Source organism: Pseudopodoces humilis, chromosome 1 (assembly GCF_049639895.1).
Source record: "Pseudopodoces humilis isolate 2021_Gansu_Grassland_sample_001 chromosome 1, ASM4963989v1, whole genome shotgun sequence".
Taxonomy (NCBI): Eukaryota; Metazoa; Chordata; class Aves; order Passeriformes; family Paridae; genus Pseudopodoces; species Pseudopodoces humilis.
Window position 1 is genome coordinate 137,358,885 of NC_142200.1, and position 16,766 is coordinate 137,375,650.

Consider the following 16,766-nt stretch of genomic DNA (forward strand, 5'->3'; position numbering starts at 1 on the left):
CCTAGAAATGAGATTTGAAAAGTGTCCAGGCCAAAGAGTCAGGGTGGGATATGGGAATTAAATGAAGACTTAAGACAGGTAATAAACATTACATGTGATGTGGAAAGGAGAAGCATTTAAGCCAAAAGAGGAATCTCACATTTCTTACGTTTTTAGTACTTGATTTTTAAATAGTATTATGACTATGTTTACATAAGACTGCTTTCGTGCAATTTAAACTAGGCTTACAAAAATAAACAATATAACAAAGTAGTTTAAGGCAAGATTGGAAAATCTCCATAGATCATTCATACAAACACTAAGATACAGAATGTGCAAATACATTTAGAAAATTTATTCTGGTAGTCCACAGGAGGAACAAGACCAAAATAATTTGTTAAAATTCTAGAAGCTTTAAGCTTATATATAATTATATAATTAAATCTTATTTGAGCATAAATGTGATTTGCTAGTTGTGCAATAAGCATTTTATAATTTAGGCTTCTAAATTATAAAGGCCTTCTGTACAGTCTGTGCAAGTTTATTATTTTAAGGGATTAGGATTATAGGGCATTTCAAGAAATTCTGTGAGCAGTGGGATGCTTTCTGGATTCCTTAAATGGTCTCCAAGAGATTCTTCTTAGCAGAAGAGCACATTGAAATAACAAAGGTACACTTTTTTTTATTATTAATTGGACTTCATTAAAGAGGATGTTCAACATTAAAATTTCTAGTGGCATTTTTCAGTGTGGGAATAAGTTAAAACTATTTTTAGCATAAACTGTCACCTTGCAGAGGTAAATCACACAGTAATCCAAGATCATGGGTATATAGTTTGCATTTAAGAAGTTCTCCGGATTCCTCTCTAATTCAGTCCTTTGGTTTTGCCTGAAATGTCCTTTCTGCACTACTAAACAACGTTTATACAGATCTAACAAAACTTAAGAAAAAATAAAATTAGATTATTCAACTTTCTCAGCTTCCAGAATTGCTTTCCTCAGTTGTTTGAAAGTGTACACAGGAGAGGCCTCTCACACAGTCCTCATCAACACCCTTTTCTCAAAGTTCCAGAGGTATAGACTCTATTGATAGATGGACTATTGGATGGATAAGGAATTGGCTGGATGGTAATGGTGAACAGCTCAATGCTCATATGGAGATGGGTGACAAGTGTTGTCCCTTGAGTCTGTACTGGGACCAGTGATGTTTCATATCTCCATCAGTGGCACAGACAATGGGACTGAGTGCACCCTCAGCAAGTTTGCAGGCAAAACCAAGCTGAGAGGTGCACCTGACACACCTGGAGGATGGGATGCCTGAGGGACCTGGACAAGATTAAGAAGTGGCCGCAGGGGAACCTCATGAATTCCTGCATGTGTGTCAGGACAGTCCCTGGTATCAATACAGACCGAGCTGAAGTGACTCAGAGCAGCTCTGCCAAGAAGAACTTGGGGATACTGGTGGATGAAAAACTGACTGTGAGCTGCAAATGTGCACTCACAGCCCAAAAACCACTGTCCTGGGCTGCATCCAAAGCACTGAGGGCAGCAGGGGAGGGAGAGGATTCTGCCCCTCTGCTCTGTTCTGGTGAGACCCACCTGGAGCACTGTATCAGCTCTGTGGCACTCAGCACAGGAAAGACACGGACCTGTTGGAGCAAGTTCAGAGTAGGGCCACAAAAATTATGAGAAGGATGGAACACCTCTTGTATGAGAAAAGGCTGAGAGAGAGATTGGGTTATTTAGTCTGGAGAAGGCTCCAAGAAGACCTAATTGGGGCCTTGCAATACCAGAAAGGGGCTGAAAAGAAAGATGGCAGCACCTTTTTACAGTGCTTGCAGAAACAGGACAAAGCATAATGGTTTTAAACTATAAGAAAGTAGATTCAGACTAGATACAAGGCAGAAATTTTTTACCTGTCCACCATTCTCACCAGCATCTTGGCTTCGTTATCTCTGACCTCAGAGACAAGTACAACATAAACAATACCCATACTAAAGCAGACTTGTTAAACACAAGTTAACACATCAAGAAATTTAGTCACTACATTAGCACCATTAGCAAAAATAATACTTAAGACATAATTTTTGATTTCTCATAGATTTAGATTTCATAGACCTCTGTATTGTCCCAACACAAATAACTTTTAATATATGCATGAAATACTATTTCTGTAGTGAATAACAAGTGGCCAACAGCTTTGAAGTAACTTTTTTGAGCTGTGACCTGAAATGTTTTAGCCACGCAAAGGTAAATCACTATTCAAAAGCAACTTCCGATATATAATGTGGGCAATGCATGGCTTAACACAACCTCCAGTTTAAAAAAGCCTTTTTTGTGCTACTACATAAAGGAAGAAAATCTTCAAAGTCCTTCCTAAGAGTCAGAATAGATATACATAAGAGATTTTTAAACGCTTTTGCAGAGAATTTAAAATACATTTATTAGCAGATCTACATGCTTTTTTAGCACCTCTCGTACAGTGTTTGTGAACTTTAAAAGCTTTCCATTTTTTTGAAGGCACAACCTTTCTAGTTTTAAGCTACTCATTTCATATTAATGTCAACAAAATTAAGCAGATCAAAATATTTTCATATCAAAAAATGAAAACTGACCTAAAGAAAGCTAGACATAAAGCATGTTGTAATTACTAATAATGTTTTCCACCCTTAGAGGTGAAAAAATCACACATAACCTTTTCTCACTACGGCAAGGGCTCAAAATGGTGCCTGGCCTCTGCAACCACGCAAAGTGATTGAATTTCATTTTTATTTAAGCACAGATCTTCTGTTTGAGAGACACTGTCAGATACATCATCAAAGACTGTATTTCAGCTTATTAATGCTTCTGCTAGTTTCAGCAACCAAACATGTCAGGCTGCAAGTGGGCATTATCTAGAAAACTTGGTGCTCTGACAGGATGCAATTGAGTAGAATAGCAATTATTTTGGTATCACTGCAAGTCCAGTGGTTATCTTTGTTGGTTTTGCCCAGTCATTCTGTCCCATAGAGGACACCATCCCTAAAGATTTGCAAAGCAAGGCTGCAATGATGCAGCCACTTGGGGGAACTAATTGTTCAGAAAATAGTTGCAGGGAGGTGATGGAAGCATTGTTCATAAACTAGTAATTCGTAATCCCCCAACAGCATTGCAAACATAAATTAGGTACTTTAGAAAGTGGGGATAAACATTAACTGGATTTTTAAAAATTCCTGGGACAATTGCCAGGTTTAATGTGAGCTTCAGGAAAGATACAGACCTGAACAGTAACTCATCCACTGTAAAGTCAATGTAAAATAATTTTTAAAGAGTCTATCAAGATCAAATCAACATGGACAAAATTTCAATATGCCTAATGTAAATGGTAATTAATGGACTTCTTTTCTCTTAAGTACAGGAAATAGTAATGACCAAGTCTTTTAAAAAAAATGAAGGCAGAATTCTTCAAGAACTATGAAGCACAAAAAGGTCAAGTAGAACCATTTTATGAATAAACCATAAAATAGTTTCTGATTAGATTTTTGTTCTCCTTTCAAAAAAGAGATCATATCTACCTCTCACTGAGAGTTCAACCCTCTCTGGGACAGAAAACATGCATGTCTCACTTCAGTATAGCAATCAGGCCTCTTGCTCACAAAATTTAATTTTTTTGCAAATACTGGTGTGCAAATAGAGAACACAACAAAAAAGCAAGTTATATTCATGCTAAAGAGTAGTTGGGTTTTTTTTGTGAGAATCATCACACTTTTATCCTAAAGAAAGAGTGTATGCAGGAGAAAAGAATTAATTTGCCAATTTGGCTTAATATACCTGTATTTTACTCGAGCCATTAAAAACATCTGCATGGTGGCTTCTGTAGTACAAACCTCAAAAATGTTCCCTCATGAACAGAGGATCAGAAGACTGTCAGTCTTGGTTTGGCCTATTTTGACTTCCATTATAAACTATACACAAAGTTTATCATTCTCCAAAGAAACAGCCAGAAGAATTTTTAAAAGTTAGAGGAAAGAGTTTTAAAGAGAGTATCTTCTGGGGGATTATGTTAATAAGTAATTTCATTGAAAATTACCTAAGTGGTCTGAGTTTTGAATGGGGAATCCCTAGCTAAGGTTTTTGTTTGCTCTAGTTTTACCCCCTTTTCTCTCATGAGCCAGATTTCTTCATAAAAACTCTTCAACTCTGCCTGAGATATGCAAAACATTGCTACCTGTAGTTAATTCCACCAAAGACTAAAACAAAAACAAAGATTAAAGGATCTCCACAGTGCTTCAAATAGATATGTATACTTTTTCAAAGCCAGACATTGATCTATACAGCATAGGAAAACTAGAACATCATCGGAAATACTATGGTCCTGGCTAGGCAAATATTAGTTTTCATAACATATAAAAATATCACTCACTGCTGTACTTTAACACAACTAGACCTTACTGGCAGTAGGATGAAGCAGAAAACAATTTAAATTACAGTATCTGACTGGTATTCCTCCCCCAGTGCATAATGACAATTATTTGCAGCGCTTATAGGCATTGCTAGCTTGCCCGTGCTAGTCACCATGCTGTTTAAAGGCAGCGCTGGTTCTCACGAGAAGGTGCTGGATGTGTGGAATACGCTGCTTGAGAGGTGATAATGAATCAGCAAAGCCTGGCAGTGGTGCCAGCAAACGAGAGGACGGGAGGAGGAAGGCAGCCGCCGGGAATGCAGGCCAGAGATGAGGCCTTTGGCCCGCCGTGTGCCGCAGCCGCAGCCCGGTGCAGAAGAGCTGCCGTGGCCGGGCCCGTGGCGGAGCGGCGGACAAAGAGCCCGGAGCGGAGCCAGCAGAGGGAGTCGGTGCCCGTCCCGCCGCCCCGGGCCCCGCTCCGCAGCTGCCGGGCCGGCTCAGAGCCGCGCTCACGGCCACTGCCCCACTGCCAGCTTCAAACAACACACAGCCTACTCTACTCAACTAATAACTTTGTAATGCTAAGTACGGCTTGTCCTGAAAAATCCCCCAAGTAGCAGAATCAGGTACAGCACCGCACCCAACCTCCCAATAACTTTGTGACAAGTTAGTTTAGCATTCCAAAGTGTTCTACCTCTGCAAACTTTTCAGTCAATTCAATGTTTTGTATAACTTGAGAGCATCTGAAAGCAAAGCAGTTAAGCCTTCCCGTCTGAAAGTAATTACTTCTATTAAACGATTTAGCATCTTCTGTAACTGCAGTATGATTATTGTGCCTGAGATTAAAAAAAAAAAAATCCTTTACTGATCTCTGATCTTGTGTTAATCTAGTCAGTGCCTGACATGGCACATCCACGCTACTAGAACCACCACTATTTACACTAGATGTTCTTTCAGTAGATAAATGAAAACTAAGCACTGTTACCAACATATTTTCCCGTCCCAAGGAATACCCTGAAATCTTAGTCAAACTTTCTCTCTTTCATCATTGCTCAGCTCATCACACAAACCATCTGCATAAATAAAGATGTAAGCATCTGCTGTATGGCAAATGGTCTCAGGGGCAGATGTTTTTATCCTTGCATTCATGTCACTGGCTTGGATACATTATTTGAACAGATGTACACAATCTGAAGTGTCGTGTCCCACAGTGAAACGTCTCCAACTGCTTTCTATCAAAGTGCATAAATGCTATTTGCACCTGCATTTATGTTAATGATATAAAGGCAGCAGGGGTTCCAGCAAAGTGAGAGCTGATGCTAAGAAACACATTTACAAAGCTAATGGAAGTTTGAGATCTCACAGCACCAAAAAACCATACTAATATGGATACAAAATGTACAGAACCACACTTGACCTATGATCCTAAAAAGATTATAAAATAAACATATTCAAAGAAAAAAAACATATTGTTTTAGTGTGTGATACCCTTTTCCAATGTTAGAAAAATTATTAAAAATTACTTAATTATTTAAATAATTACTATTAGATAAATAAATCAGGACAGCCTTATATTTTGCAAAATATTTGTCTAAGATACACAATTCTTTCATGTTAGAGTCATTTAACAAAAGCATTTTATAAATCTGACAATACCAATGGTATTTCAGTTCACTAAGGCAAAACTATATTGTATGCCATTATGGAGCAATATAAAAAATACCAACACATGCTCAACAGTAAATATTTAACATGAGTGTGAATAGTCAAATATAATGCTTCAGTGATTGTTGTCATGTCATATATTGTCATATGAATGAAATGATAATTTCATAACCCTGAGGAAGAAATAAAATTTGACAAGTTAGATACTTATCATTGTTCAGAAAAGTGAATCTAGTTGACCACAGTGCTACAATTGCTTGCTACATAAAACATAGTCACCCTTCCTATAAAATATTTTAAAACTGAGAAAAATACAGATGTCTTGAAGGAGTATGGATCAAATTACAGAACACCTGCTATTACATGACAAATGGCAGCAGTGAAGGGTTTAGCTGTCACTCAAAGAACTTGCACTAATCATTTCTTCCATATTCAACTCAAAAATAATGAGCACATTCAAAGGACAGAAACACAAACAAATATGCCATACTGAATGTAACTGATGGATAGCTTCCATTCCCAATATAATCTATTTTTGAAAGTTTTATTTATAAGAAATGTACCAACATTAGAGTTGTACATAAATCATCACAAATTACTAATACCCTCCATATTTTCAAAGTGCTACATTTCAGAAACAAGTAGTACTTGATATAAAGACAAAAAATTTCATAGTAAAGAAAAAAAATGCAGAGACTAGAATATTTGTAGAATATCATAATTTCACACTGATATAACTCTTGGTCATCATCGAGGGAGGCCCCGCAGAGAGATCTCACCAAAATCAGAGGTCTGGGCACTCGCCAGCCACATCAAGTTCAACAAGGCAAAGTGCTGGATTTTGCCCCTGGGATGGGGCAACCCTGGATGTAGAGACTGGGCAATGAGAGGCTGGAGAGCAGTGGCACAGGAAGGGACCTGGGGGTCCTGCTCCATGGCAAATTGCACATGAGCCAGCAGTGCCCTGGCAGCCAGGAGGGCCAGCCCTGTCCTGGGGGCATCCGGCACAGCCGGGCAAGGGAGGGGATTGTCCTGCTCTGCTCTGAGCTGGGACAGCCTCACCTCGAGTGCTGGGGCACTTCTGGGTGCCACAGTGTAAGAAAGATACAAAACTGTTAGAAAGCATGAAAAGGAGGGGCACAAAGATGGTGAAGGGCCTTGAGGGGAAGCCGTGTGAGGAGCGGCTGAGATCACTTGGTCTGTTCAGCCTGGGGAAGAGGAGACTGAGGGGAGACCTCACTGCAGTCTTGTGAGGGGAAGAGGAGGGACAGGCACTGATCTCTTTCTGGTGCCCAGTGACAGGACATGAGGGAGTGGCCTGAAGAGGTGTCAGAGGAGGTTTAGGGTGGGTGTCAGGAAAAGGTTTTTCACCCAGAGGGTGGTTGGTCACTGGGCCGGGCTCCCCAGGGAAGTGGTGACAGCACCAAGCCTGGAATTCAGGAAGTGTTTGGACAATGCTCTCATGCACACGGTGTGACTTGGGGATGGTGCTGTGCAGGGCCAGGAGTTGGACTCTGATCCTTGTGGGTCCCTTACAACTCAGCTTATTTTGTTATTCTGTGACCTCTAACGTGGAAGCTCACTTCCAAGTTTACCATTCCTTCTGGGTAGAAGTTAGTAACAGGATACTGACTGGAATGGATTTTGATTAGCAAATGCTTAATCAATTTTAAATTTGCAAACAGTTTCACAGTCTATATTCTCCTACTAATATTCAGAAATGGCTTTTAATGTAACACTATAACCAGGGTCAAATTCTTGTTACTTAAAGCAAAAATTGAATTTATGCTTTTAAGTATTAGAATTAAGTACTTCAGTCACAAGCATGGGAATGTAGAGCACAGTCTGGAGTGGACAGCTTTACCCAACAGTACCTACTGTCTTCCTTGAAATAATAGTCCCAAGAGACACAGAATGCATCAACTAAAATCAATTAGAATGACATGCTTCTGGAACAGCTTCCTCAGAATTATTACAGCATCATAAAAATACTCAGTCTTCACAAAACAGGTAAAGTATAAACTTATATGACAGTAAAAGCTCAAAGCTTCAAATTAAGTAATAGATAGTGCTCTTCTCAATTAACATAAGTACTAACAATGGAAACTTAACTGACAACCAACAATGGTTCTGAAAGGTCCATTAGAGCTGATGTCATATCCATCAAACATTCACTCACATTTAAGTATCATTAAAAATGACATTAGTGTTAAAAATTGTATTTAAATACTAGCATTGAGACACAGATCAAAAGGGAAGGGAAACTGAAGTTACAGCTACACAGATAGAGGCTTGAGAATACACAAATATCCTTACTAATAACCGATGGAAAAAAATCAAGTCATCAACCCTAGTGAAAATGAAATTAAATGAAAGACAAATTTGAAGAGACCATAAAGAAGAAAGAACTAAACACAAAAAAAATTAGTAAGGATGGGAATGCTGTAGAAGGCATTTTAAAAAAAAATCTAAGTTAATGTTTATTCCTGTTTCTGCTAACTGTGTAGCATAATTTGCAGATAGATTTGACCCTATTTAATATGGGGGTCAAATATAGCAGGGATTTTCAAATATATGAAGATTTTTTAAAAAATTAATAAAACTCAAATACTTAATTCTGCTAAATCAAAGAAGAAGCAGATTTATGCACTTCAAGTTTCAACTACAGGTGTTAACAGTAATGAGCAATGCCCTAAAGAAGAAAACAATTTTAGCTTTTGTAATTATTTAAAAAGATAAATGCTGCAGTAATTTTTTTTCCAAATCATACCACAGCAGAATACTAGACACAAGTAATACAGTGATTAATAATGACAAGATTTCTTCCCCATTTTGAATCACATCTAATTTCTAAATAAAATATAGAAAGCATACTATACCTGCAGAAACTGTTAACGGATTCTGCATTATGCCCTTTAACAGTTACGACAATGCTCCTAGAAAGAAATACAGATACTTAGAAGCTCTGATAATTTCTTCAAAACTAACAAAAAAATGAACAGGACAATGGCAATAGTTTCCAGACTTGTATTTCATAATGGATCCCACTATGTTCATAGCTCTCACGAAAACACCACCAGAGTTTTAAACTAAGTGTCTCTTTGGACCCCTATATGTGCTCTCTGTATTTCAGCACTGTGCACTACTAACTTGGGCTTCTTGTAATTAAACACCCCTCACAAAGTCAGTAAAGAGGACAGTAATGAATCCCAACATGGCAATGCATTCTGAAGAATCACAGACAATACAGGGTTAAGCGATCATTTCCCTTCAAACACGCAGACCTGCTGGGGAGGATCTGGAGGAGAGTCCCTATGTTGATCACAGGGGTAAAGCACCCCTTTGAAGACAGAGCTGGGGCTGATCAGCCTGAAGAACAGAAGGCTCCAGGGAGACCTTATAGCACCCTCCAGTACCTAAAGGCAGCCAGCATGAAAGTTGGAGTGGACTTTTAACAAGTGCATCTCCAGACAGGACAAAGAGTATTGGCATTAAACAAAGAGGATAGGTTTAGATTAGATGCTAGGAAGAAATTCTTTGTTGTAAGGGTAGTAAGGAACTGGAACAGTTTTCCTAGAGAAGCTGTGAATGTCTCATCAAGGCCAGGCTGGATGCAGCTTTGAGCTATCTGATGTAACAGAAGGCTCCTTGCCCAGCAGGGCTGTTAGAACTAAGTGGCCTTTAAGGACACTTACAACCCAAACCATTGTGATTCTATGTGACTGCATGGATCCCACACATGGTCTGACCAGCAGAGTCTTTCATGGATGCTCTAATGAAGATATTACCTTGCTCTTGTGAACCAAACACTACACTGACATCTGTCCTGAATGTGCTGCTGGTATTTACAAGATGTGATGTACTACATTTGACAAAACAGCTTTACATTAAATGGCCACCCAGTATTAAAAGTTGGCTACTTCTTCCAGTGCAGTTGAGTGTGCTGTTCAAGCTCTGGTGAAGTGGGATTCAACAGTCAGGTAAGAGAGACGTAGGATAATATAATGACAATATAAAAGTGTTGTTATCCACTTAGATTTATTTTTCATATAATGGCCTAGCTTTTGGAATAGCTACATAATAGTTTGGTTTGACTGAATACCACAAATATGTTACAAAAACATCACAAAGGGTATAAAGCTCTTGTTCTCCTGATGCAGCAGGAGGCTTTGGGAAGATAACACATAAGTCCATTGACTAACACAGATGGAACTACAACTTCTTTGGATTTTACTCAGATCTAGGCTTTCATACCAGTGTACATCTACAATATTCCCACAAAGCCAGCAGCACAGATGTGGAGATTGCTGACTTTCCTGACCAGTTTAACAGCCAGGAGAATCTTACATGAAGGACATGCCAGACATGCACTCAAGATCCCTCTTCTGGGCACATGAAGTACCAAAGATCAGTTTTGGTAAAATACAGAAATACATGGGACAAATACTGATGCAAATACAAAACAAAATAAGCCTTGAATATATTTCTTTACTATCATGCAATTTACTCTCAAAAAGCAATGGTGAGGTTCTGATTAGAAGATGGTTCTGTAGGTAGCAGTTAAGTACCAAAGAGAAAACCAATTCCATTTTCAAGAAGTTCAACATGAAAACATAGAAGAACATTGAGCATGGTTGCTGTGAGGAGATGTCTCACACAGCAAACAGGTGAAGCTCTTTGGTACCTGTATCTTCTGAGCCATACCTAACAAACAGCTCTGGTACATCAACCAGCACCTCCTTGCAGCAGTTTGCTGACGCCTATCAGCAGGTCCCTGACTGCCTCAAACAGCCTCTGTCCGTGGTACTTAAGCAACCAAGCCATGAGCTGTCAGACCCAGCACACAAACACGCATTGGCTCATCTAAATGCAGTTTGGTGTCACGGGAACACTCAGACAATTCCCTCTGCACATCAACAATGGAACAGGCCACACCGATGTAATTTCAGAATTGTAAGACACTTCTAGAAACAGTGCGGGTTTCCAACTTCTCTGTCACCTACATTCTATGACATCTTCTTTTAAGGCCATATTGATCAATAACAGCTTTTCAGAGAATCAAAGTCTGAAGTTTTTCTTCCCCTTTAGTATTTACAGCACTTCAAAACACACTGAAACATTTAAAGCAATACATATTCTTGTAAAAACAATTTGAGAAATTGTTCAAATAAAACTTCTCAAGATTATTATTTCAAAGTCACATTTTTTTAGGTTTCCATGGGAGCATTAAATCATGTTAAGAGGGTGCCCCATTTATAGTTACTATCTAGTTTAAAATTATAAGAAACCAGACTTCAGGATACAGATCAACAATTCTTAGAATACCATGTGGAAACAGAAGCTCCAGACATTCTTACAATGTTCTTCCCAGACATATTCACAAACCCTGACACTGCAACATAAAATTGGATCATATAAATCCAAACATTTTGTAGAGACAAGTTGATTTGAATTCAACTCTAACTGCAGGAAGGTAATGGTATTAATCTAGAAGTTCCAGTGCTTATTTGACAAATACATTGATCACCAGCTCTTAATAATAATAGTAATAATTTTAGAAGTGTAATTTCTCCAATCAACATTGATAATCTCTTTTACCAATTCATAAATAGTATTTTTATTGTTGTTATGTGAAAGAACCTCTCACCACACTTTACATTTGGAGATATTTAATCAAGTAACCTCCCTTTTCAGAAAAACTGAAGAGCTCAAGATTCTGAAATCAGGACAAATTCTATCATCATCCCCTCAAATTTTTCTATCCATCCTTATACATATGGCTGTGTTAAAACATGTTTTCTTTGACTGTACATATACAGTTTACAAAGCAAACCATAAACACTGTGCACTTGTCCTATCTATGTTTTACACTGTTTTCAAATACATCAACTGTGACCCTGTCTTTTTGATCCTTTCTCTGAGTTTCTGACACTTTTCTGCTAGGCTGTAGTACGTTTAACAGATATTTTTTATCTACACACATTTTATGCATGTCCCAAACATAAAATACAGTCTTATCAAAAGGTTCTGTACAGTGCATTGATTCAAACTTTTAGAATTTGAAGGTTCTAACATCTACAGAAGTACTTATACCTGCTCTGAGCAGCTTTGGGGTTTTTTTTCTCCCCCTCATTTCACTATAAACATGGATTGGTTTCACTACTTCCCATAAAAAAAAAAAAAAACAGGCTGAAGTTCAAAAAAACCCTAAGCTTAGAACTAAAATTACTGATTAATTTTGTACCTCTTTCACACTCTTACACCCAGAAAAAATTTTAGGCTGATCACCAGCTAATAATTCAGAATGTCCTGATGTTTTTATTGAATACTGAAGAGTCAAATGTTCTTTCACTCTTCCCTGGTTATATCTGAATGCAATACAGGCTCTTGCCAAATACAAGAGATGATACAGATTATTTCTATGTAGCAGTATCATAAATTCTTCTCCACTTGAGAGTTTATCAAAATGATAAACATTTTTTAATACTATATAATCTTAACGTTTGTTTTGCTCAGTTTATAACTCTACTATAAGACACTAAATAAAATTATTCAAGTCACAGTATTCCAGAACTCAAATTAGTTCTCTAGAAATCTGCTGCTGACTGCTCTGAGATGAAAAGAAATCTATTACAAGAATTTCAAGTGAAGTAGAGTTGAAGCTGGACAGAATTAGAAAGTAAAATCTCTCTTAATGTCATAAAACAAGCTCTATCTTGCCTGTACTATTCCTTATGTTACCAGAGAATGAAAGGATAAATTCTCATTATCCCTGAGAGGCAAAAACAGCAAGCAAACTGGAAAAAAAATACCATGCTGTAACTCAGTCTTTAACAACCAAAGGAAGCAGAGCATATACATGTAATAATTTAAAAGCAATTTTCACAGGAAGATACCCACAGGTCTTTTATATGAAACAGGTGTCCTGATAGACACACTGAATATGAATATCAGTTGAACCCAATTAACCTAATTCGATGCTTGTCCATACTAAGACATTTATTTTAGATGTTACACAAAATCCTTTAGGATATTACAGAGAAAGCGATAAATAGGCTGTAAAGGTTATGACATTAATTTTACTGTCATACTCATGCTTTAAGCAGATATCAAAACAAAAACCTCATCCTCTGGGAAGGAAGAACTACCTGAAAGTAATTATAGAACTTATTATCATAACAGTATTAAACTAGACCACTATGACCCTAACCAAATTTATTTTTGGTACCTTTTGTTAAAAGAACAAAGCTTCTCAATGACGACTGCACCTTCTAATGCAGTGTACATTAGTTCAGGCACTGGAATAAAGCATTAAATCAAATTTATAATTTCATATTAAGCTTAATTATGAATTTTCATTTAAAACTAAGCATGTAAAGAAATGTTAGTCAAATATTATGTAATTTAATTTCAGGAGGAAAACATCCAGCTAAAAAGAAAAATTAAATATTTAGTACAGTTTAGAAAAGACATTCTCCTGACAGAAGCCCATGAAATGCCCATTTGTATTTCACAACCAATTTTATTCACTTCATTTTTCACTCCTGTTCTTTCACATGCCATGCCATCTTGTAAATGAGTGTCATGCAAACAGTATTTCCCATAATTTAGAAACTTTTCAACTGAAACCAAGTTCCCCAAGAAGCCTGAATGTATTGAATCAGCACAGCTTCCAGGAAAGTTCACAAAATCCGTTGTTATATAAAGGCCAAGTTGTACTCGAAGTAAAAGATTAAAACATTGCAGCTATGAAAAAATAGAGAGGAAGATAAAAATGACAGAAACAATGACTGACTAGTGTAACACAAAAGCATTTGTTCAACCAAGTGTATTTGCCAAAAGCCTGCAGTGCTTGGCTACTTTATAAAATCAAGCACAAGGCATTAAGCCAATTTGTTTAAAAAATAAAAACCCCTCCAAAATCCTAAACCCCAATAACCAAACAATACCTGATTTGCATTTCTGAAAACCTGAAAAAATATTCTGCATTTCACTATTCGCATCTTCAGTCTCAAATGTCTGATTTATTCCATGTTTTCTATTTTACATATTTTTACATCAGGAGTTAATCCTGTATCAAATCCTAGTCTTCCTATTCTATATCCAAAGAGATATGCATGTAGTCACAAACAACAGTGTGTGAAATTGCTCACTGCTTATGTTTCCATACTTAGATAATTCATCACGGAGAAATGTGTGTCCATGGCAGTATTCTTTTGGCTGAGCCCATTAGATGACTTCAGCAGAACCACAAAAAGAAACAGAACAGCACAAACCCAGCAGAACCCAAAACCCAGGCTATTTTTAAACTTTTGGTCATCCTGTGAGATGGACCAGTCCGAGCGCATTTCCTGAACTTCAAGCCTTACATGCACTGAATGCCACAGTGGCAATCCTGGACAAAAATGCTTCCCTTCATACTCTGCTGGGTGATGTGGGGAATGGTTGGCTGGCAAGCCTACACCCTGCCCATCTGTCAGAGTGGAACTGTGCCTACACGACAGGTTCTATGCCACTTTCAGTAACATGTTGCTGAGAATAAAAGCTTATTTATGAAACAACATAGGGCAACATCAACATTCAGCTTAAAATAGCAGGCAAGTGAAAAACTATTGCTTTTCTTGAGAAGATAAGTCTTTTGAAATCAGCTTGAAGGTTTTTAACTTGTATGAATAAAGACTAGCACATACACTGCAAGAAATGAGGCTGTTCCACGCATTTTCTACTACTGTGGACAAACAAGCATACAGTCTCACTAACTCTTATTTTACAACTATAACTACCTCCATAAAAGCAAATTCAAGGACCTGTGAAAAAATGTATAAAAGTGAAATTTCTCAAAAAGACGCTGGGGGAAGAGAAGGCTAAAGAAGGTGCAATATTGATTCTTCATTTTATGAAATGTATGTGTATTAAAATAAAGTGGACCTAAACAGTTTTTATGACTATAAATAACCACAACTATTTTCCATCTGAGAAAACAACTCCATTAAAAAAAAAAATTCAAAAGAGCTTGGTCACTATTATGCCTAATATTAGACAATTCACTGAATGTCAAAAAATAACATCTTTTTTTCCAAATTTCCAATTTAAAAAGACAGATTGTCATATTATGTTTTCCTTAGTAAATCCCCTCTTGGTGGAATGCTCTGAATGCCACAAACTGGAGACCCGTATAAGTTCCATGTCTGGATTAGACATCTTTACCATTACTTTGTATTAAAAGGTCAAAGCTTATTATTTAAAATACAGTCTTGGTTATTACTGGTGTGAAAGTAACTGTGAAATGATTAATCAATACAAATTAATAAATTTTGTTATTGATTCTTAGGACAGCTATAAACAACAGCTCTGGAAAACACAAATTTCATTTTTATAACATACTATATTAAATCTATGCTGTCCATAGTTCTTAAAATTTCAATTCAAAGTGACTTGGTATTTAAAACAAAACAAGAAAAACAAACATGTTCCATTCTTAATGGGTAATGACTGATCTAGAATTCACTTTAAAATTCAAACAGCACAGTTCCTCCTACTCCTGTTCCGCCCTACCACCACGTTATCTTGGTTCTTAATTAAGCATTCATTTATTGCTTGGGTCCAAACTTCTGAGAAGTTTTGCTGGAATTCTCAACAGTGCAATTTCGTAAGATATAATCTATGTATCTTACACTTCTCTTAGCAATATGGTACATCATTCACAGTGAAACTGCAGCACACCACTATGGTTTTCAGTTTGCAGTACCTGATTAAATTGTGAGATTTTCTGACTTTTGTTCATAATTAATTACTGTTTTGATCTAATAAGACCATCTAATAAGACTATGTATTTTATCTCTCACTGTGTACCTACTTTTGTACATTAGCTTTCTTTTCATATAAAAAATATCACAAACACTACACAGCAATTTCAGTTACACTAAAATTTCATAGAACTAGACAAACATCTATGATTGTGTACACAGCTACTCACAAAATCATTCAGGTTGGCAGAAACTGCACAAGGTCATCCCGTCCAACTTCCCTGCTTAAAACAGGGTCAACATTGGCCTTACAGCTTTGTCTGGATGAGTCTTAAAAACATCAACAACTGCATTTCAGAAATCAAATTGTATTTACTAACTGACAGCAAAGGGTAGCCTGAAAATGAGAGCAAAATTTGGTCTACATACATAGGACAGATTGTTCCATCAATTCCTACGGCAATGCTCTTACCATACTTCAGTTACCTAAGCCTCCCATATTTCATATTTAATTTACCTGATATGCTGATGGAATAAAGAGAACTTTAGTGACTGGCAGAGAATAAAGATATTTTGTAACAAAATGCCATATATACTTATTTAGCTAATGAATAACCTGTTTTTACACTATGGAAAACCAGGTTATTTCAAAGAGTAGAACGAAGTTAACATACAAAGTTACCAACCAAAATAACTAAAAAGGACTAAAGGAAAGATTAAAAAAACCTATCAGTTGTATTTTCCTTTTTTTTTTTTTTAATCTTTCTCAACTTTAACATATGAAGAATAAGCTATTACTGATATTGTTACAACTTCCAGTGAAAACTTTTGGTTTCTGTTAATTTTAGACTAGAGAAAGAACAAGCCAGATCTGCAATGCTGAAAGGAGAGCAAGTTCTGTTCCATTTGGAAGTCCTTACATATTTGGAGCTACTTGATACCTCAAAACATAACCACACATACAAAATATTTATTTGAATGTGTCAGATAACATAG

General features: G+C 37.0%; 1 protein-coding gene across 9 annotated transcripts in view; it reads right to left on the bottom strand.

The window, feature by feature from the left end:
• Positions 1–16,766, bottom strand: part of ZNF438 (zinc finger protein 438) — a 51,911-nt gene that overhangs the window by 10,755 nt on the left and 24,390 nt on the right. For 6 of the 9 annotated variants that reach the window (XM_088064566.1, XM_088064550.1, XM_014248803.2 and 3 more), the window contains one exon: positions 8,904–8,960. The exons of 2 other annotated variants lie outside the window; for them this stretch is intronic. In XM_088064566.1, the coding sequence (XP_087920692.1) occupies positions 8,904–8,931 (28 nt within the window). In that variant the 5' untranslated portion in view covers positions 8,932–8,960. Of the gene's footprint in view, positions 1–1,577; positions 1,628–8,903; positions 8,961–16,766 lie in introns of all 9 variants that reach the window. One more of the 9 variants, XM_088064579.1, reaches the window with a different exon arrangement.